Source organism: Phytophthora infestans, genomic scaffold, assembly GCF_000142945.1.
Source record: "Phytophthora infestans T30-4 supercont1.7 genomic scaffold, whole genome shotgun sequence".
NCBI classification, from domain to species: domain Eukaryota; phylum Oomycota; class Peronosporomycetes; order Peronosporales; family Peronosporaceae; genus Phytophthora; species Phytophthora infestans.
The window spans coordinates 3,661,443-3,684,506 of record NW_003303752.1 but is presented as its reverse complement, the minus strand read 5'-3'; the positions used below and the strand labels follow the sequence as shown (position 1 = coordinate 3,684,506).

The window sequence follows — 23,064 nt, the reverse complement described above, 5'->3', positions numbered from 1 at the left end:
CAAGGTTGCAGTCACATCCAAGCAAAGTCAGGAAATTTTTGATCTTTCTAGGAAAGACGGTAAACTTCTTTTCGCAGCAGTAGCAAAGGTGAGGTTTACTACTTGCCGAGTGTAAAGCCATCGAAGACGAGTGTATTTAGTGCTCAAAGTGAAAGATTGGGTAATATCCTCGAAGAATGGCACTTACGATTAGGCCATGCCTGTAAAGAGAGGCTAACTAGGAGTATGCGTAACCAGAAAATTAAGGGTTTGCCAAATATCCCCTACTCTGGACTCAATAAAGTACCCTTCTTTTGTAATACATGTGCCCACATGAAGGACCGCAGGATGTCATATAGAAATATGATTGGAAACAAGGCTACTGAGCCTCTGCATACGTTGCATATGTACTCAACCGAAAGGATAAGAGTAAACAATATATATGGGTCGTTTCGCTATCACTATGCGTTAGCAGCTGTCGATGATGCAACTGCCTATAAGTGGTATATTGTAGTCAAGTCTCTAAAAGAAATACCGGGTAGCATAAAAGCCCTGTTAAAACAATTGTCCGTCTAATTTCCGTCATTTCAGGTACGACTAATTAGCACTGACGGGGGCTCAGAAATTATAAATGAGTTATCTTAAGTGTGTTTTAAACTCGGGTTGGTTTTTTTAGAGTTCAAATGTAGAATCTCAAGAAGAAAACGGTAGTGCAGCGAGGTCTCACCAGACCATGATGGCCGGGGTCCGCTGTGCACTAAGAGGTGCCAATATGGCTGCTAAGTGGTGGCCGGAGGCCTTATTATACATTGTGGATATCACTAACCGAATACCTATGGCTAGACTTGGGGTGAAGACCCCCTATAAGTTACTGCACCGCAAGAAACCAAATGTTTTAGCATTAAGAAAATAAGGCTCTACATGTTATGCACATGTCCTCAAATCTAAACGATAGGACTTAAAGCTAAGTGAAAGAGCCATAGAGTGCAAACTTTTAGGATTTTCTCCTAAACATAAGGGATACAGGCTGTTAGATGTACAGGCTAACAAATACTTAGTAGGTCGAGATGTTAAGTTATCTCCTACTGGTACAGACGCTAAGATTAGGCGATCATTTCCTACTGAGGATAGTAGTAATAATACACAAGAAGAAAGTAATATTCACAATTTAGGAAAGCGATCTAGAAGTGATATTGAAGCTGTAGCGGCAACGCCTGTTGAGTCCAGAAGCACCGAGATCCCAAACGGTGAGAGTACAGTACAGGTCACAAAGTGACATACGTAGGTCAAAACGCCGAAAGATACCGAGCGTTCGGCTCAGAGATTATGTCACACAGCTACATGCTGTAACGGCTAACATGCCTAAAACACAAATTCCGAAATCGATAAAAGAGGATCGATCTAGCCCACAAGCTAAGCAGTGGGAGTGTGCTATTAAAGCTGAGTATGATGCACTTTTAAGTAATAATACATGGGAGGTAGTACCTCTTCCAAAAGAACGAAGGGCACTTGGCTGCCATTGGCTCTTTAATATTAAATACAAAGCTGATGGGTCTGTAGATCGCTTTATAGCTCGGCTTGTAGTTCAAGGGAATACCCAAATGTATGGTATTGATTATAAAGAGGTATTTGCTCCTGTAGCTCGATATGAATTTCTGCGGCTTCTGCTCGCATTCGCGTAAGATCGCGACGACTACACAGTGTTCTCCTTATGAATTGCAATAGTAAATAACATGCGGATTGTTCTATTGCAACTAGATAAAAAAAATTTCATTAATATCGATCAAGCAAAGGTGTGAGTGCGACACGTTACATATAATACTATTGTGTGCACCCCCATACAACTACTTTGAGCTTTCGATCCCTAGTGTCAATTTAATCGCCTACACAAACTCAGTCCATACAAATTTCTAGTCCCCAAAATGACACATGTTTATTTTACATAGGGTTTTGTATTGGACCGATGATGGCCGTAAATAGTGTCCAGCTTGACAAATCTCTTTTTTGTATGTGACCGTCCCTATAAAGTGCAAAATCGCGAGCGTTAGCTCATATTTGCTATTTTTAAGCATGTTTAGCAACTTGTGTGAAAACCGCACCGCCAAATAATAAAAATTGACTGAGTTATGGGCACTCGACGAGGTGGCCGTATAATTGTCCAGGAGTGTAGGACAGTAAATCGGAGTACCCAAAAAAGTTCAAGGTCCCCTCAAATAAAGGTGGTTGAACTCATATAAGGACATTGAAGTAATGGGAGGATAACACAAGGTCAAAGTAAAAATCAAAATACCGGTAAAGCTACAAACTCCACTTGAAAGTTAACAAACAAGTTCAGCTTTAAGGGGACTAAAGGCAAACTTTAAGAAATAAACATTGGTTTTAGTGCATACCTAGCCCTAATATTGGCATTTGGGCATGTCCGGGCTATGAGTCCCTTACTCCAGAGTACTTTTTGACTATATTTACAGTGAATTTTACGCTTGACTCTCTAAATCGTTACGTCAAGAAGTACAAACGATCAAAGACTGGACGCCCACGAGTTGCTGAATGATCCGACTTTCCCCTTGCAGTGCCCCCCCATTAGCAGTTGGTGGTCCGTTGGATGCCCAAAGACCGGGACCATTAAGGCCTCAGTGGCTTAGGCCAGACCGCTATTGCCAGGAAGAGTACAAGTGGTCTGTGGGCGCCCCCCGGAGGTTTTCGTCGGGACCAGTACTTGCGTAGTATGGAGGCAAAATTGAGAGTGAGAGGGCTCGACAGATTCGGCACCCCCAGAAACAGGTTTATCATGAAGCAAAGTATTAAATCTGATTTTGTGTTAATTTCATTAAATTGGGCATTCTTCCAAACATCGTGGTGAGTACAAAAGTTAAGCTCGGTATTCTTGAAATCGTATTTTGGGATTGTGACACGGAAATAAACATGAAAGATCTGAGAACATGGTTGAAGTCGTACTCTCCAAGAAAGATTACAAGAAGGATTGATGGACAATGCTAGCTCTTAAGTGGGAGTGTTGTGCCATAGTATATATTACTTTGTATGCTACCGATTGAATAAAATGATAGGCTAAAAGAAATGTAAATCAGCTCTTATTGGCTAAGACAGTAGATGCACTAACAACCAGCCAAAGGGAAGAGGCCAGCATTGGCCATTAAAAGGGAAAGCCGAGGGATGTTACGGAGAGGTGGCGTGTGCCATCTCACTTTCCAAATACTGACGGCATTGCGACAACTACAACTACTCGTCTGACACAACAGATAGTCCATGACTGCTTTACAAAGATGTTCGACAAGGCGCTAATGCGCAACATGTATATACCTCATTCGCCGCCTGAAGACGAGTGAGATTCCATGCTCACTTCACTGCACGACGAATCGCAGTGGACATTCAGTAGTGCGGACCTGGCGGCGAGCACGTTTACCGGTCTTTCCAGCCGTTCGCGACTTGCAAAGCTTCCACCCGTGTGTACAGATGTACACAGGGAAGTGGGGGTCGAGCTCTTTTGAAATGAGACCGACCCCACTGCTACCGCGATTGGTTTTCAGCACATGCTCGTTTTTGGTATTGTTTGTTAGAGCTTCCCTGATCCGCAGCACCTGATGGGTTTTAGTCTGGTACCCTCCAATGTATTCCAACTAGGCTTCCTAATTCGCATCTCACGTTCGAGGCGGGTCCACATGGACCTCCACCTCGACCTGTTTGCCAGGACGTCGACACGCAGGGTCAGGCTGTGGCGTGCTGTCTGACTTGTCCTCTGCGCGGCCTGGCAACTCGTCAAAACATAATGTGGTGGCCCGCTTGGTACGTTTGCGAGAATTGTGACGGCGAGAGCCGGTGGTAGTCTCGTCCAACATATCATCATTGGCGTGCTCAATGTCATCGCTGCCGTCTTCCGCGCTGGGTGCATCCTCGCTGCCATCTCTGTCACCGTTGCGCTCCACTTCATCGTTATACTCTGTTTTGGCGTCGACCTGTTTCCTGGCTTACTTCCATGTCCTGATATGGGTCCACGTCCATGACCGCCTCGGTGCTATTGCGAGTTATTTTGGCACCTGCTCTGTGCGTCGTAACCATCGGTTCGTTACGAGCGGTTTGTGGTAGTTTCTTTGCACGACTCAGCGGGTCGCGGTTGCTGCTTCCGTGAGGCATGCAGGCTTTTGCAGCGAAAGGGCAGACGTCAGCGGCGGCGGCGACTCGATGTAAAACCCACTCGTCTTCAGGCGGCGAATGAGGTACTGTAGGGTAAGTGTTGGGGATTTGGACCCGTATGGTGCAAGGTAAAATACGTGACGGATCATAGACATGTCCATGATAGATCCTGGTTGTCATCATGGCATGGGCAGTAGTGCCACCGTTTTTTTAATTACCGAGTATACAGGTAAAGCTGTTTTAAATGGGTGCAATGTCCTGTTTTCGAAGTTTTAACTTGGCTATCCGATCTGATCGAAAACAGGGAGTGGGATAGAAAGTCAGGGCCAATGGAGCAGCTCGTCTGCAGCAGTCATCATCTTAGTACCGTAGGTAGTACTAAGCTAGTACTAGCGCACAGAAGAATAAACAAGACAGGACTATTATCTCGATCGGGTGTAAGCTTAGGAAGGATATGGCTTGTTCGGTGCAGTATTATAGGGGCGGCATTAGCAACCGTAATTTCTGGGTGAGCCGAGACGCCTGGACACAAGATTACTTCAAGCACTCATCGTCGTGCTACATGTCGAATATTGTATTAGAGAGAGACAGACTTATCTATTTAACCTTAGTTTCTAGATGTCTGGTAAATTCGAAGCCTGGTTAGCAACGCCGGTGTCTGCGCTAGATCCGGTGGTTGTGCGAGGCTTGTCATCTCATGTGACTGCTCTCTTGGTTCGTCTTCCAGTGTATTGATACACCCCTGTAGTCGTGTTCCTTGCTCCATCCCGTTCTGGTGAGCGGCGCTCGCGTTTCGCGAGCGCCGTTAGCTGCCTGAGTCCGGTTGTCCAAAACTCTTGTACTATGCCATCGATAGATGTCTCCTCGTGCTGAAATACGACTCGGTTTCTTTGGATCCACAGCGTGGTAATGCAGACACTGGATAGGATACGCCAGATCCTCGTCCATTCTTCTCGGTAGAGCTTCTCGTCCTCCGGATGAGCTGCTATGATGCTTCTCACTCTGGGCGTAATTAACGCCGGTGCTTTCCTGGCCGCGCAATTGCTGCGGTACTGTTCGCGACGACTGCTTTCTCTGTGATCTCCCGTCCAATGGCTGATTAGCTTGGACCAGCACTCCTGCGCACATGAACACTCCCAGAATATGTGCGCTAGGGTCTCCTTCACTCCTTGACACTCCGGCAACTTCCGGCAGCTATTATCCGTTAGTCGGCCTTCGTGGAAGAGATTTAGCTGTGCCACAGCGACCCGGTACGCCACCCAAACTTGGTACACTGTTAATTCGTTACCATGGGACCAGAGCTGCTTCGGTAGTTGGCTTAGGGCCCCGCATTGCCACTCGTCGGTTCTCCTCCGTACATCTAGTCCGTCCACTTGGGTCTTTAACAATCCTTTCTCTGCAACTTGGTAGCGTTTGAAAGGCTGCTTGTTGATAGCTGACAGCACTCGCTTGTTAGCAATTGTCGCCTGCACATCCCATTGTATGCCATGAATCGAGGGGTGTGCCTCGAAGACGATGTCCCCGTCATCCTGACTGTGCTCAAGCACCTGAATATCCGGGTGCACCTCTTCTGCTGTCGCGGGGCCCTCGACTACCCTCCAATGTATGCCGTTGGATTGTTGCTCGACGTCCCCTGGACAGCTCATGTCTGCAAGTACCAGTTCGGAGTACCCCGCTTCAGCTGGGTGGTTCCAGTATACCTTGCCAGCCCCACAAGCATCTCTCGAGTTTGTCTTTAACAACGGGAACGGTGTTTGGGACAACAACAACAATGCAAACTACAAAGCTACCAGTGCTGGACGGTGGATTGTCATGAGCTCTGTGAGTGTGCCAGCAGCCACGAAGACATCCACTCCAGCGCCAACCACCACTCCGAGTCCGAGTTCGCCTGCCAGTCCTACACCAACGTCAACGAGAGCACCCACACCAACAACACCTGCACCCACACCGTCCGGAAGCTGCTACAATTACAATGGCATTGATTCGTGCTCCAGTTCCACGCAGACCGAACTCCCGGCTGCTGACGATCAAAGAAAGTGGCAAACCCCACCTCGTAATGCTAGTGGATGGTCCGCCGAATACCAAGACTACAGATCGCTGACCGGGTACGCGCATGTCGTGTACGGATCGTCTCGTACATCTGCTACCGTGACTGTGCGAACATACCTGCGCGTTGCTTCAGCCTCATGTTCGTACACGTTTAATGGTGTGAAGTCGACATCCCCAACGTATCAAGTCACGAACTCGCTGAAAGACGACCTCGTGATTGTAGCTACGTGCACGGATGGGGACGAATCGTGGAAACTGGAACTTGATCCGGTCAATTTCGTCTGGCAGAACAACGCGGTAAACCAGCCCAGTGGCATGAAAGGAGGTCAGAAAGGTGCCATTGTCGACTTGTTCGGATGGCCATACAATGATATAGCTCAAGAGTGCACAGACTTCCTGGGCAAAGCAGGTTACATGGGCGTGAAGATCAACCCACCTCAAGAATCTGTGCTGACGGATGCATGGCCTCAAAGCGGCCAGAGAAACCCATGGTACTTCGTTTATCAGCCTGTGAGCTACCGACTGTACTCACGTCTTGGAACGAGAAAGCAACTTAGGACCATGATCCAAACCTGCCGAGCCAACGGAGTGCGCGTGTATGCCGATGCAGTGGTGAACCACATGTCTGGAGGTGGCAACGATGTACTCTCACACCGCTACAGTAGTGGTGGTTCTTGTGTCACGTGGGGTGCCAAGTCCAGTTCCAAAAAGTCCCCTTACTACACACACAGCTTTACATACGGCGTAAATGCTTATACAAACGCTCACCCCGCGCTTGAATTCCCGGCTGTTCCGTTCGGACCGACAGATTTCCACTGCGAGCGCTCAATGAGTTCGTGGACCGACCCACTTCAACTTGAAACAGGGTGGCTTAGCGGCCTGACGGACTTAAATACCGAGACAACCTACGTTCGTGAGCGTATTGCTCAGTACTTCGTCGATCTCTTGGGCATCGGTTTCAGCGGACTTCGGCTGGATGCACTCAAACACATTGGACCTGTCGACACAGGCGCGATTTTCGGGCTTTTGAGGAAATACATGGGTGGAAGCTCTCCAGACGACTTCATCTCGTGGGGCGAAGTGATCTTGGGTGGTGAAGCCAGCCTTCTGGCATGCAACGCCAACTCGGGCTATAATTTCTACACTGGATTGGATGCAGAGTACGCTGCCAACGGGATCTCCTCCACTGATATTGCCAAGCTCAAAATCTGGTCGTCGGACTACCCGAAGGAATTCCCGATTTGTGGTTCTTGGATCTTACCCGCGTCTCGATTTGTGATTCAAAACGATGACCACGATCAGCAGAACGAAGGCTCTTCCTCTCGGGACATGGGCGATTCCGGGTCAGTGCTCATTAAAGACAAGGACGTTGCTAAACATCGCTCTTTCGAGGTCAAGTTGTTTACTCGCACCGATGCGGACTGGCAGATCAAGGTTGTATTGAGTTCCTACACGTGGTTCACAAACGGAGCCGGTGGGTTTCCCGACGGTTATTCTGACTGTAGCGGGTTTGACTCATCTCAAGGCCAGAAATGCACGGCCAGTGTGCCGTACGAAAAGGCTTTCCGAGCTGGATCCTGTGGCTACACGGTTGACGGTTTTGCTGGAGGCAAGTACACTCGCGTGCACCGCGATCTATCGATAGTGAATGCGATGCGTAGCTGGGTCGGTCTTTCGTCTGTGAAGCTTTCGGACCTTGGAATCACGGGAAGCTGCTAAACATTGTTGCAGGGCGGTCATTCATCACTGTCTTTAATGTGACTTTGATTGTAGTTCGTGTCAAAGGGACACCGACCAGCGGTTTTTGTTGAATGCAGTATACGTAGTTATTGCTGATTTGAGAGGACCTATAACCAACGCGAGTGAAAGGATACTATGTACTGATTGTGGATGATAGTGCTGCCTCGGCACGGGGAGATATAGCTCCAATCGGTAAGAGCTCAGTATGCTCATCGTTATCAGGCATTACATGACTTGTTTTGGCGTGAATTGCTCGAGCAGCGAGCAAAGTGCCAGCACCTGCTAACGCAGCACCACAAAACCCGACGAAAATCCACATTGCGATCATTGCTCTAATGCTTTCCACGTACTGGGGATCCGATGTCATCAATTCGATGTGCATGGGCGATGTCTTCAAAGACCCTGCTTCTTGATATGCAAATAATTTGCTTATGACAGAAGTGTCGTCTAGATCCGGTCTTATGAAATCAACCGACACGGAAACACAGCCATCTGAGCCATCCACGCACATAGTTTCAGAACTGTTGACGACATATATTGCCTCTGATACTCCACTGAGTGAGAGCTTCGGATACACTTGTCCATTTATTCCAGTGAAAGACTGTGTTGTCAGCATTCGATACAGAACTGACGTCAGCGCTTTTGCAGAAAATGTGGACCCGCATACTGTTCCTTCAGCTTCAACACATTTAATGTTCAATGAAACCCGGTCAAAAGCACATTCGCTTTTTCTTTGGCATACCAGTGAGCAATTCTTCATTCCGAACGTTGGTGGACACCAGCACACATTCCCCGTTGAGCTTTTCAGACATTTGCCACTGTTCAGACATTCATATTCTTTTTCACAGCCAGTATCATCGTCTTCAATGACGATCCGAACGCCCTGATCTACCACATACCCGGTGGACGGATTGTTTTCATTGGTACCAACTTGTAGCCCATCATACACCGTATCCATGCTAGTGACCTTGTGGAGAAGAATAGGCTGCTTCGATTTTGGAACAAGCTTTTCATAGTTCAAGGTGAATGGATAACCCGCGTCGTAAATGTCGTTTCCGACTGGATAAATGTTAACAAATTGAGGTTCGTACCAGTTCAAGCGTGTGAAAGTCAACAGCAAAGGTGAAGTTGAGAACAGACTCGTGTCTTTTTCGTACGATATAGTGATGGTGACATCTTGCATTGGAGCAGAATCTAACGAGACTGAGAAATGTGCCTTTGGACTGCTTTCTGACTCGATAACTTCGCTCGTTGATATGGTCACGCCAGGCAGATCATCATCTATTACAGTCACTTCAATCGATCCAGACGAAGACTCCCATTTGGCTGCAATATGGAAGGGCCATTTGTCATCCTGTCGATCACGAACTACAAAATCCGCGCCTGAGTATGAAAGAGATTCTAAGAGCTGGACATTAGAGCGTACAACACCATTACTGCCAATCGTTTGAGATGGCACAATCAGGCCATCACTGTCAGATGACGATGAGCTTATTTGCATCGTGAGTGTTCGGTTTCCGCGATAAGTGTTGTCATCAACCGCCAAAAGGGTCAGCTCCTGAGCTATATTCCAGTTTTCAGGGGTAAATTGAAGAGTAGTTGACATTCGATACCGTCGAATGTCACCAGATTCATACTTTGCACCAACTAAATCTGTCAATGAAGCGGAAGATCCAGACGCGTTGGTTGCATCAAATGTCGTAACATCGGCACTTCCGGGTTCTACTAAGACAGATACGAAAGTATCAGCAAGGGGTTCGCTCGATAAGCTTACAGCTACACTGTCTGAAACACCAGAAAGATGCATACGTGACAAGTGACTTGTCGCTGGAGGCACGCTATCTGGGTTGGTAAGATCACCCCTGACAGGAAGAGGAAAAGTTACAGGTTTGTATCCGGTCATAGTGATGCGCGGCGCGAGAATACAGCGGTTGATCGAATCGTAGGATTTATCGAACACGATCAAAATGCTGTGCACATTGAAAAGTGAGAGACCATTCATCGTCACAATTTGAGATGCACCAGACTTCATAGACACTGGAATCGTTGTTATCTCAATCCAATCCTTCGAGATATCGAGAATGTCAGATGCCTGACTAGTGATTGCAGTTTTTGGGTTACCCCATAGCGTAAGTTGTCGTATATATTTCGCTCCAGTCAGCACTGGGATGGCTAAAGACAAGTTGGACAAGTTCGTTGCTGATTCAAACCCAGCCATTATCCATGCGCTGCCAGTCTCAAGGGGTTTTGCAGTACTGTTGGTAATGCAAGTCTCCCATAGCGCACCAGATACCTCACTGAATGATACCGTACATGCTTGTTTGGAAGTGTTGTGAAGATCAATAACTTCGTCCGGATCAGTACTGCAGCGGAGATAACGGGCCTCAAGCTTCGACGGTTTGTAAAACGAAGTAGCATTTGGATACGCGTGACTTCCTTCGATCACTGTGAACTTCGACTTTGAAAGAATGACCTTGTTCTCATCATCTTCTAATATCAGAAGCTTCTTGACACTGGAATCATTGAATAGATTACCGTTGCAATTTACCTGAGAGACCCCACACAACGAATCTCCAGTGTAATCAGGATCCATCGACTCAGACGAATGAGTCATGAATACTTCGCGATCACCAACCGCAACCTTGTCGTCTATAGCGTGCACTTGAATTCGCTGAAAGTCACGCCAATTCCCTGATGTGAAGACCATTTCGTGACGACAAATTCGAGTCGTATCATCACAAGGTGAAGGATCTGCATCTTGCATGGGAGAAAGCGAGAATACGATTTGATTTTCACCAGCACGATAGCTCGTAACACTGGGCATGTACCCGCCAACTGTAATCTTGCTGCTCGCAAAAGCTTGCTGATAGATTTCAACTTCGTTCAACAAAATACTGTTGTCCCCTTCGACCTGTAGGCGCAGATATCGCGCTTCAGTAGAAACGCTGTAGTCAGCAATAAACCGGTCCTCACCAAAATGCCCATTCGCTTCTCCATTTACACGCCATCGGTAGGTGATCGTCTCCATCTCCGATGCATCAAAAGAACGTGATGAAGCTTCAAACTCATGCAGATAAAGCGCGCTGGATTTTGTAGACAGGAAGTCCTCAGTTGCATTGTTTGTAATTGGGAATGGGGTAGTTGACAGGAAAGTCCAAATGTTCGCTGTCAATTGATCTGCCTGCAAGTCACCTTCTGGTACCTTTTTCTTAATGGTGATCACGATGTCCTCGATGCGTCGGATCTGGTTCAGGTCGATCTGCCACCACGGATAGACATCCTCAATTCGTGACATTGCGTAAGTTGAAGCAATCCCTGAGTCGGATTTAATGTTACCATCAATAGCAGCACCAGACTTTCCTTGCTGACTTTGAGAAGCTGTACCCGACAAAGCAAGGTTCACACTGCCGGACGCTGTAACTTTAAGTTGAGGGTGCAATGTGGTATCACTGTGCTCTTTTGACGCGAAAGTAACTTCATCCACACCATCGTAAAGGAACGTGACAACGGATCTTGAGTACACTAAGAAAGAAATGGTACTGAAATTCGAAGATCGATCTCGCTGTTGCGCCAAAACACGATTTAAAGCAGTGGTGACGTCGATTTCAACCCACTCGGACGACGACACAAACTCATTGGTATTCGGATCAATCTCCGTACTTTGATTGATAGGGGTTTCTCCATCGGTCTGCACGTAAACGTCCTCGAATGTCGTCGTACCCGGAAAAAGTGATGTCACGGCAGATCCCTTTTCCGTCAAAGAGCATCTCGGAACAGGCTTAGAATTAATTTCTGTGCATTCGGTTTCTAGTAAGGTTTCGTTCCAGGTGTCCGATCTCTCAATTGTAGAAGTGGTAACACCCACAATAATTCCACCCAGACCGCGGTTTTCTCCTCCAGATAATCGAAACAATCGGAGCATGGCCAATCCAACCTGCGAGCTGCCCGTTGCTCTTTGAATTGACGGGAAAATGTCAAATCGAACTACTGCTACGGACTTCACAGTACTCTGTAGTGTGCTTTGCGTCGAATTCGATGCCACCATAAGTGACGTGGACGTTCCTAAAGCTCCTTGCGAGTGTGTTGAAAAAATAAGAGTAGTATCTGCGGTAGGACCAAGTGTAACGTAGAATGGCTCGTAGTTGCCTTCAGCTGGCTCCCAATGCATCGGTTCACTACCTAATTGTAGTTTGTACGTCACATCATTCCCTCCGTTTTCTCGAGCGGTCACACGAGAGGAATCCAACAGCACTGTAGCAGTAGGAAATCGCTGCACAAACAGCGTACCCGCTGGCTGATAGCCTTGGTTATACATGGCATCACCGCTACTGGCCGAATAGACCAATATTTTTGAGTAGTGCACTTCTTTTGAGCTCATACCACCAACTGCCGAGACGCTGACGCTCTGCGCTTCCCTCCATGACGAAGGTGTAAAGTGAATCGTTGCAGGCTCAATCTGAATCTTGGAACTCGCGTCTACCACGAATGAGATATCAACGTTTGCAAGTGGGCGAGTCGTCAGCTCAATTTGGACGGATGCATTATGCCCAATTTCTCGAACACATACAATACTTCCCGTATTGCGATCAGCCTGCCGATAGCGGACAGTCTCAGGTATAATACGGAGTGTTGGTTGATCATCATCGAATATGAATGCCTTAATCGATGATTGTGGCGCGGGAGACGTCACAATTCCGTCACTTTCTGCCCAGGAAAAGGCATGGTCGGCGTTTCCAGTGTCGTATGTTCCCCATTTCTGCGTGTATATTGCAACAGCAAGCGTATAACCGACAGCACCGGCTGTTGTCTTGAATGGAGCATTGTAGGATGTATCGGTACTGGTGGCGGTGATAGAAATAACACTACTGTGAATCCCACCTGCTACATCATCCGGCACTGCTTCGACGATGACGGTCTGATGTTCTTTCCAATTCGTAGACGAAAATGATAGAGAGCTTGAAGATAATTTTAGCTCTGCCGCAGTAGCACTCAAACTAACAGTGACATCCGAAGTAGGTTGCGAATTCAATCTGATGCGAAAAGTATCCATTTGACCAATTTCAGACACCGACAGACTCGCTTTCGACACGATCACAGCAGGGTCCCCATCGTCTTGTATCGTAACAACTGTTCCAACATTATCAAGCAACTGATTTGTGTGCGTCTCAAGTGCGAAGAACTCGTCGTGGTGCCAGGTCCATTCGACAGGATGTTCGTAATCTACCCCGAGGTGCGCTCCACCGACCACATTCTTAAGAACGACCTTGAATACTTGATCAGGTGCCTGGAAAATGTCGTTATTTGTAATCGAAATATCGATAGTTTTCAACGCTTCCTTGTCAGCAAATGTGAGTGTTGTAGTCTGGATGGGTGTATACGCAACTGATTCTTTTGCAGTGCAAGGGCTAATATGAGTACAGCCACGTGTCTCGACAACTCCGTAATCGTAATCTACGTCGTATTTGGATTTCCCCGGGACGATTGTGCCGCTGTATGTTGCAATGTCCACCTTCACCTCACCGTCCGTGTACTTGTTGACATTAGTCGCATCCGGGATTCCTGAACGGATAACTTTTACAGTGACTTTACCAGCATTTTCTAACACCTCGTAATGGGGTAAAGCGAACGATATTGTTCCCGCGTCGCGATCGTCAATAATGTAGATCCACATTTCGGACTTTGTTCCGATCATCGCCCCGCCTGTGACGGACAACAAACGAACTTTGATGGCCCTCGAATTTGGTTGATGCTTATCGTTATTAAATACCTTGACGGCGAATGTTTTAGTTACTTCATCCGTCGCCCACGTAAGCTCTTGGGAGATTCCTAAGTAGTCGAAAGCCTTGCTGCCGCCATCTGTGGCATTGCTGTCAGCTCCAGCCGTAGCCACTTTAAGAGCAACGGGAACATAGGACGCGGATGAAAAGCCGATGCTTCTTTCGATAGTCACGACTGCATTCCCACTGTCTTCTCGGCAGAAAATATAAGGAGCTGCAAAATCAAACGTTCCAGCATCACCGTCGTCCGAAATAAACACAGTTGCGATTGGGTTAGTGGTTCCAATGCTTGCCGAAGAGTCCACACTTTTGATTTCAATGTAAAAATACTCATTCGCCTCGTACTCGACGTCATTTATCAGCTCAATGTAAATGAAGCCTTCGAGCTGGTTTTCCTCAAAGTTCACTGCATAAATCGGATCCGCGAATTTGAAGTTATTGTTGACTGTCGCTGTTGCATCCATGGGTCTCGCGAGTCCATACTCGACGTTCACACTTCCATGTGCGCCACCCGTTCGAGCAATCTTTACCTTTACTGTACCAGCATCTTCCTGGAATATGTAACTTGGTGCATCAAAATCAAAAGTTCCAGCTACTCCCATAAACACTTTTAGTCGAAGGAACAAAGTTTCAGAGCTATGTAAAAAATCTCACCATTTCCAAGAGCATGAACCGTAGCTACACCAAGCATAAAGAATGCGAGAAAACACAGCACCAGACCGCTACGGCGACTCCCTCGACTCATTCTTGCACTGCCAGCTAACAATAAACACCCGATCAGTTTTTCGTGTTCATGTGGTGTGGCTTACACAACTTCAACTTCCCCGACCATCACTCCTAAAAAGTACATCAGCGCGCACGTCGTTTCAAGGTGCTCACCCGCGCCGCGCTGCTGTTTGACGTGCCCCTGGAGGTTCACACGCTTGCAGACACAATTCATGTCGATCTTTATCACTTTTCTCAAACGACCTGCTCTCACCTCATGTCGTCCTGGCTGCATGCAAGTATCTCGAGCTGAGAGAACAACTCGAGAAAAGACACCACTTCGGCAGCAGCGAGAATCGCGCACTCAAATACGGCGCACCCTTTCTCGGCTGGCGGAGAAGGTTTGGTATGAAGCCTGAGGGTTTTCATAGACGTCTCACTTTTAGTTTATCCTCCCGAGAGCACAGACCCCAGCGACAGCGGCGACTCATTCTCATGGAGTCGGTGGATCAGACGGCAGCGAGCTCTTCTGCACTAACTCCGTGTATCAAGCGAGAGATTATATATGGTGTCATGGAGCCTCAGCGCAGTAATGATTGCCTACAGACCAGAACAGGAATGACCCCAAGCAGGCACCACGACTTTTTCCCATGGATTCCCTACCCAATGGGTCAACCTGTTGTTCCTGAAAATGCCCTTCCTGCTGTCGGCGATCGACGGTACGAACACCTTGCCAAGAGGATGCTGTTGATATATACAGGTTGTGAACTCTAGTGTGCTGTATTTTACCATTCGGTGTTGAAGCAGGCTTGACCCTCTCGAGTGGGTCGAACTTCTTGAGCAGACTGAGTGCTTGGATTATGTCAGTCCCGATATCGACGCGTGCCTCGAGCGGCATTCCAGGATGGAAGGAGGCCAAGAGATAGAGGTCACAGGCCGAGAATTTCTCGACAGCCCAGCCATACCAAAGCTCCCATCGCTGAACGTCCTTTCTTCTGCGGAGCGTCCAACGATACTGAAGCCACTCACCCGTCCTCGACGTACACAATTGGGCTGTATTCCTGTTTTAACCTAAGCTTACACTGCTCTGCTGGTCTTGTTTCTGGTGGCTGCAGGCAACGTGTCGCGGCGTCCTGGTCTACGCGAGCAGTTTCCACGACAACCCGTGGTGAAACGCGAGCACGCTCATCAAATGGGCAACTATCCTGCTGCAGCTGAACAACTGGTTCAACTGAAGAGACCAACTAGGCGCAACAGTTCGACCGCGAAGCGAGATGCGGGAGACTCGGCATCACGGTCGGCCAGCAGGGCGCTCAACTTCGAAGCTTCTCAACATCAGAAGCCTAATACTCGACACAAGCGTGCGTCGTGGAGTGGTCGATATTCGAACGCCGCAGGTGCACCACGACGGCAATGTAAGTCGGCGAGAAAGTCGAAGGACTGCATGATCCCTGGCTGCACGAAAGGTGCTCGCTCGAGAGGACTCTGCAAGCGACATGGTGGTGGGAAACGATGCACCTTTCCAGAGTGCACTCGCAGTGACCAAGGAGGCGGATTTTGCATTGGACACGGCGGAGGTGCGCTGCTGAGACTGTCAAAACATTTTTTTTTTATTCCGTCTAACGCTGCTTGAGTCGGCAATAAGGCAAGCGGTGCGCGACCGAAGGATGCAAGAACTCGGCCCAGTCTCGAGGACTCTGCAAGAGTCATGGAGGTAACTACAGAGTGCAGCAAGGGGCTGTATCACACCCCTTGTTTTCTGTATTTCTAACCATGACCCATTGCTGTGACAGGAGGAAAGAGATGCCGCGCCAAAGGATGCGCCAAGAGCAGCCAAGCAGGAGGATTTTGCCGAGGCCACAGACCGCCTAGCGTAATTACCTAGGTTGCGTTAGCGTCAAGTCTCACGATCCAGCGCATTAGCCATCGACTTCGTGAATGCCTGTCTCGCCGTAGTGTAGTCAAGAGTCAAGTTTTAAATTTGAGCAAGTTGAAGTGAGTGTATGTTGCTAGACGTATCTGTCTTATCTCTTTAATGATTGGTCGAAATGAAGCCCAATTCGCTAAATGATTGGTGCAGCCATCTGATGCTCATCCTCCTCTTTGCCGCCAAAACCACCCGCCAAAATCTCGCAACTCTGGACGTGCAGTTGACTTCGCTTCGTTCCGGCTAAGCACCACACGGTTATGGCGGACCTGCCAATCCAGGTGTGTGCTTAAAGGCGGCTGCTTTGTGTCTCCTATAGCTAACTCTTTTTGTCGTTCTTATAGTGCGTGAAGAATGTTGTGCTGGAGGTCACACGTGACGACGGGGAGATCGACCGCAGCACTCTCCAGACCGAACTCGTACTGAAAAAGGAGGTGGGTAATGCGCGTCTTGTGAGCGGCGACACCATGCTCTGGGTGGGCAAGGGCGTGTTGTCACACAAGGACTCGACACTGGACTCTGCACCTACGCGCACTGTGCGTGTCGAGAATGGCAAGCGGCGCTTTGTCTTCACCGTCCCGTTGGATGCTGCGGGTAAACACTTTTATAGCCAGCTTAAGGACCAAGTGGACGGTGTGGAAATCCGCAAGAAGAAGCGCAAGATCCGCAAACAGCTGAGCCAAGTCATGGGCTTCACTCCCGTCAACACTCTCAAAAGCCCCATGAAGAGCCCCCAACCACTACGCAAGAGTCCGGCCGTGAAGCCTCCCATGACACCCAAGCGCAGTCCTCTTGCAGACATTGGAACACCCAACAGAACTCCACAGCTGACGCTCCCGCCTCCGCTACCTGTGACGACGAAGGGGTCAACTTCCTCGTCTCTTGCGTCTCCAGTGAGATCACCGTTCCGCTCTCCATTCCGTAAGAAAGCTCGACTCTCGCAAAGTCCGTCAAGTGGAGGAAAATCACTGAATAGTGTGGGGAAAACACCACCCAAGTCTCCTGCGCGTGAATGGCTCAGCCCAGCTCGATCGCTGAAGTTGCGGAGTGGACCGACACCGCCAGATCTCAAGCAACACACTCAAACCCCGGAGATCCGTAGTATGGGGCATAAAAAAAGCTCTGGTGGGAGTTCTGGTGAAAAGTCTCGTCAGAAATCAATCACGGGGTCGATAAATAAGCGCGTTCGATCCCTCCAGCTGATGCTGGACGACGAGTCAAGTATCAAGGAAGCAGAGAACCATGCTCACAAGAAAATTACGTCGCAATTCCTCACGATGAGCTCTCCTTCAAGTTTTCACGATAAAACTGCTCGTGTACTGGATATGTCGATGGAGTCTGCGTCTGAGGAGATCGAACAAGCGAATGATAAGACGGAAGATTCGTATCCGAGGTCCAGTGACTCACCTGGTGATGGAACGCAGAGAAGTACTCATGGCTTGCTCAATCTGGGCAATTACTGCTATATGAACGCTATCGCACAGGCGCTGGCGGCTCTCCCCGAGTTTGTAAGTGGCATTCAAGACGAAGAAAACTTGCTGAAGATTATCCGAAAACAACCTCAACCGAGTGTCAAGGTCAAGACAATGGAGCAACTCAAGGCCATATTTGATAATTGGCGGACAAGCGGTGATTCCAAACATCTCCCTCTGCAGTACACGCTAAAGCAGCTGCTTCAACAAGTTATCAATGGCAGTGAAACGTCTATCAACCCGGAACCCCTCAAGAACGTCATGGGAAAGAAAAATCCCATCTTCGCAACGTGCGTACATCCTTACTACTACTAATATGGAATTTAGCTCGTTCTAACCGCATTTTTGGTTGCTGCAGGCACTTTCAGCAAGACGCTCACGAGTTTTTGTTAAATCTGGTGACGGAATATGAAAAAGAGCTCGTACAAATGGTTCATGAAGTCTCCGAGAAGATTGAGGAAGAGGCCAAGTCGGCTCCTCAAGTACAGAAGAGCAGTCTTCTGAATTTCTTCCGCAACGGCCCAAAAGCGAAGGAAACGCAGAATGACAAGACCTTCGATGCAGAGTCGGAGCTCATATGTCGTCTCCCTCCAGCGAAGTGCTTTCGGGCGGAATTGAACCGCACGTTGACGTGTCGGAGGTGTGGATACAGTCGGAAACAGGCAGAGACCTTCTACGATTTCTCTTTGGATCTACCGTATTACGCTACTCCGGAGCCGGAACCCACAGCTGAGCAGGAGCCGCAAGCGCCACCCTCGCCTGAACGACAGTGTTTCTGCAATCTAACTCCCCTTACAAATGGATCAGGCAACGAGCGCTACTACTGCTGCCCGAAAGCGTCTTGCAGCTACCGTGAAAAAGTCGTGGAGAGTCTGGAGTCGGCACAGTCTCCTGCGAAAACTGCAGATACAGCGCTGAAACGTGTTACGACGCCGTCAACCCCAGCGTGCGGATGGTCAGCTCGGCCACCACAGCTTGAGCTAGAAACGTTGCTTCAGAAACAATTTGAAAGCGAGGTACTGGAGTTGACTTGCGAGAAGTGCAAAGACGGAAAGGAAGCGGAGTCGGCGTACCAGATCAAGTCGTTGCCGTCGGTCCTTGTGTTTCATCTGAAGCGCTTTGAAGTAAACCCACATACCGGGGCATCGTTCAAACGTTGCGACCCGGTCATACCACCTGCTGTGCTTGATCCGACTCGTTCCATTTCCGCTCCGTCGGGCGGTGAATCCCGTTATGTGCTGAAAGTACGTAACCCTCGGCTTGATCGATGCAGACGTGTTTGCTAAAATATTTTAACTTGTGCGCTCTTGGCGTGTTCCAGAGTGTCATTCACCACCTAGGAAAGAGTATTGACGAAGGACATTATGTTGCCGACGTATGCGATGCTAATGGCCAATGGATCCGTCGAAATGATACGCATGAGTCTAAGGTACGCATCGTCTTCTTTCCACCTAGAATTCTGCCGAGTTCCGCAACATTTACACTTCGTGCACTTCCAGATCTCAGAAGATTATGCCCTACAAGCATACCGAAGCCAAGAGTCATGCTATATGTTCTTCTACGTCAAGTCCGAACGAAGCAATGCGGATGGTGGTAAGGAAAACGTACCAGTGAACCGCACTACACCTCAAGACGAGAACGATGAAAACTCCAGCCAGCAACGCCAAGGTGCTGCCAGTAATGGGCTGAGGGCATTCTTATAGTCATCTAAAAGAACGGTACTGCTTTTTGTGTTGATCGGGTATATTAGCATTTTGAATAAACTACACCACTCACTGTTGTGTTGTTGCCTCGCGGGCATTTGCAATCTCTACTTCGTTCTTCGAGCGAAGGTATTGTATCTTTCTACAGAGGCGGGTTGATGGACACAAAGTCTACTTGGACGCGGCGTTGATGGTAGTACAGTAGTACAATTTAGAGGTAGTTTTTGTCGGAGATGCAAAGACTCATCCTTGAGAAATACCATTCGGGTTTGCAAACGCGCCAGGAGACTCGGTCACTGGAATCAAGCGCATTATTATACCTGCAAAGTATCGAACAAAAGGTAAGTGGGTTTGACGACAACGAAGTCGGATACGTTAGCTTACCAACAGGGAGGGAGAGAGCGCCGAAGCCGAAGCAAATAAGCCAATGCGTAAATGAAATGCCACTCGTTTTAATAAAGTCGCCACCGAACTCAGCAAGTAGTACCTGGACGAACAGCGTGATCAAAACTATCATGATGAAGAGAGGGTTCGCCACCAGACCGTTGAAAACTCGCCAGTCGTTGTTTGTCTTCCGCGCGTTGAACTCGTTAAATAGCTGACTGAATACGAAAGTGTTGAAGATAATAGTGTAATGGCGATAGTCGTAAGCAGTACAAGTATCGTCCAGACAATCGACCGGATACTCAAGCACGGTTGAGTTCTGGGCGTAGTCGTCGCAAGATAAACTCCAACATGTATCCCCGTTTACTGTAACGCAGGTGTCGTTGCTGAGGGTGGGAAAGCTGGACTTAACGCTGTATTTCCAAGACACACACTTGTTACCGTCGTGATAACCAAATTGTTCTGCGCCGTAAATGAGCAATAAAAAAACAAGGAGAAGCTGAAAAAGCGACTGAACAATGATGTTCTTCACCATGCATCTTCCAAGAAGCTTTGCACTCTTCTTGTAAGGACGTAGATCAAGTAGTGCCTCCGTGGGGGCTTCCGTTCCAAGTGCCAAAGCACCCATGGTGTCCATGATAAGGTTGATCCAGAGCATCATAACCGAATTTAGTGGTGGTTCCTTACCAGTAACGGCACTCACGAAGGTAACCACAAGCGCCACAATGTTGACGGTTAGCTGGAACTGCAAGAACTTGCGGATATTGTCATAAACGCAACGTCCCCACAACACAGCCTTCCGAATCGATGAAAACTTGTCGTCCATAATAATAATATCTGACGCTTCCTTGGCAAGATCGGTGCCTGTAATTCCCATCGCCATACCAACGTCTGCTGTTCGTAGAGCTGGTGCGTCGTTTGTGCCATCACCAGTCACACCCACAACCTCTGATCGATCTTTCAGCAAATTCACAAGACGAAACTTGTCGTCGGGAGAAGACCGAGCCAGGACTTGAAGACGGGGAATGAGTTTACTCACCTCTTCTACACTCATGAATCGGAATACTGGACCTTCAAGCGCGACACCGTCCTCCGTCATGATGCCACATTGTTTCGCAATAGCTGATGCAGTGTGGATGTTGTCACCCGTGACCATGCGTACCATTATACCGGCACGTTTACAGTCCCTAATGGCATCAGTGACATCAGGTCGAAGAGGGTCCTGGATACCAAAAATGGCGTTCACAACTAGCTCCTGGTCAGGCGCATCAGGAAGCGACTGCAAGTCACTTGGTAGCTCTCCGGCCTCGAAATCTCGGTGACCGATACAGATTGTGCGTAAAGCAGACTCGGCCATTTGTCTGATGATACGATTCAGCTCGTCACGCTTTGATGAGGTCAGTCTCTGGATATGACCATCGACGTCAATGTACTTGGTTGCTCGTGTCAAAATGACCTCTGCGGCTCCCTTGGAATAGAGACGACAAGTTCCATCACTGCGCTTGACAATTGCAGCCATGGATTTCTTTTCCGACGAGAAGGGAAACAGTCGATCGCCACGTGTAATTTGAAAGTTTTCTCGGCGAAGGTCAGTGATGGACAACTTGAGTTTGTTCATCCACAATAGCACGGCGCCTTCGGTTTTATTACCTTGTACCTGTGGCGCGCCATTGACATCCTTGAGATAAGCGCTAGTGTTAACCGCAATGTTGACGGCAAGTTCGTCGAGTGCTCTTTCATTCACTTGTAACTGCGTTCGACTTGTGTTCGTAAGCTCGTCCTTGAAAAACTTGCCTAGAACCCAGCCCTGTACCACAGTCATTTTGTTTTCCGTAAGCGTGCCTGTCTTGTCGGAGCAGATACTTGTGACATTGCCCATGGTCTCGCATGCAGCCAGAACACGGATAAGATTGTTGTCCCGAAGCATCTTCTTCGTTGAATAGGACAGCGAAATCGTCACGGCAAGTGGCAGTCCTTCTGGAATTGCAACGACAATGATCGTGACACCGATAAGGAATGTGTGTAAAATATACGACGGCCACGAGTATTCCAGCTTCTTGTCGTCTGACGTGGCGTAGATGATGATCATCGCCACCATCGTTGCGATAGAAAAACCCATGCCCACATACCCGATATGCTTTGCCATTTCTTCTAGCTTCTCCATAAGAGGCGTAGCTTTCTGCTCGCAGACCAGTTTGGACTTGATTTTTCCCCAGCGGCTCTCAGAACCAACAGCGATCACTAGACATTCCCCACGACCGCTGGCTACAAGGCAACTCGAAAGCAGGAAGGGGTCCTTCTTGTGCACCTTACTCACATCATCAGGTTCCCCCGTAAGGCTGGACTCGTTGCATTTTAGATCGCTCCCGTTAATAAGAACAGCATCCGCAGGCACTCTGTCACCTGTTTCAAGGATGATCACCTCACCCACGGATATTTCTCCTACGGGAACCTGATCAGGTTTGCCGTCTCGAAGAACCTTCACCAACACGTCATCGTTTTTCGCACTGAGAGCACGGAATTGTTTTTCCTTCGTGTAGTTGTTGATTGACGTCACGACAGCTACGAGGATCACTCCGAGTAAAATTGCAACTCCTTCGCTCCAGCCAGTCTCCGGGTGCTCCATGTAGCCGGTAACCATTGAAGCAATAGCAGCAATGATCAAGATGATCAGCGTCGTGTCTTGTAAGCTCTCGACAAAAAGCCGAAACAAGCCTTTCATTGGAGACTCTGGGAAGAGGTTCCGGCCAAATAAATCCCGTCGAACCGTGAAGTTTGTGTCAATCTCGGTTCGAGGCAAACCGTGCTCCACGTTCACACACAACAGTGTGGCCAATGCAATTACGCCTCCTATCCGAGCTAGCTCCTCAAGGTTTGCCTCCGTCATTTGGTCCTGATTGAGCTTTCGGACCTCTTCCAATGTTATCCCATAGGGAGACGATGGCGCGACCTTGCTGACACTGGAGCTTGCAGAGCTCTGGGTGGTGCTTTTGCGAGGTGTAGGAGGCGATGACGGAAGCGGTTGAACCGACTTGAAGTCAGGCATTATACAGAGTAGCTAAACGTAGCTGCGGGCCAAGTCGAAGCACTAAAGTTTCGTAGTCGAAACGGAGACCAGAACTTCTAGCAGAGTTGCATCCGGGTCCACGGAATGACCAGGATGAGTGTTCTCTTTCCTA

The 23,064-nt window shown here is 48.4% G+C and overlaps 5 protein-coding genes across 5 annotated transcripts; 3 read left to right on the top strand and 2 right to left on the bottom strand.

Moving 5' to 3' along the window:
- Positions 1-5,772: 5,772 nt before the first annotated feature.
- On the top strand, positions 5,773-7,896 carry PITG_05526 (alpha-amylase, putative; the record flags this gene model as incomplete). The annotated part of the gene is made up of 1 exon (XM_002999115.1): positions 5,773-7,896. One exon carries the CDS (start codon positions 5,773-5,775, stop codon positions 7,894-7,896), a length of 2,124 nt encoding a protein of 707 aa, XP_002999161.1.
- Positions 7,897-8,050: 154 nt separating this feature from the next.
- Positions 8,051-14,268, bottom strand: PITG_05525 (uncharacterized protein; the record flags this gene model as incomplete). The annotated part of the gene is made up of 4 exons (XM_002999114.1): positions 8,051-9,954; positions 10,039-10,210; positions 10,265-14,189; positions 14,231-14,268. 4 exons carry the CDS (start codon positions 14,266-14,268, stop codon positions 8,051-8,053), a joined length of 6,039 nt encoding a protein of 2,012 aa, XP_002999160.1.
- Positions 14,269-15,090: 822 nt separating this feature from the next.
- On the top strand, positions 15,091-16,276 carry PITG_05524 (uncharacterized protein; the record flags this gene model as incomplete). Its single annotated transcript, XM_002999113.1, has 4 exons — positions 15,091-15,118; positions 15,515-15,976; positions 16,034-16,113; positions 16,193-16,276. The coding sequence occupies 4 exons, from the start codon at positions 15,091-15,093 to the stop codon at positions 16,274-16,276; spliced, it is 654 nt and encodes a 217-aa protein (XP_002999159.1).
- Positions 16,277-16,586: 310 nt separating this feature from the next.
- PITG_05523 (ubiquitin-specific protease, putative) lies at positions 16,587-19,501 on the top strand (the record flags this gene model as incomplete). The annotated part of the gene is made up of 5 exons (XM_002999112.1): positions 16,587-16,607; positions 16,671-18,088; positions 18,157-19,042; positions 19,120-19,227; positions 19,298-19,501. The coding sequence occupies 5 exons, from the start codon at positions 16,587-16,589 to the stop codon at positions 19,499-19,501; spliced, it is 2,637 nt and encodes an 878-aa protein (XP_002999158.1).
- A 243-nt stretch (positions 19,502-19,744) lies between these two features.
- Positions 19,745-22,931, bottom strand: PITG_05522 (calcium-transporting ATPase, putative; the record flags this gene model as incomplete). Its single annotated transcript, XM_002999111.1, has 2 exons — positions 19,745-19,821; positions 19,886-22,931. The coding sequence occupies 2 exons, from the start codon at positions 22,929-22,931 to the stop codon at positions 19,745-19,747; spliced, it is 3,123 nt and encodes a 1,040-aa protein (XP_002999157.1).
- Positions 22,932-23,064: the final 133 nt, after the last annotated feature.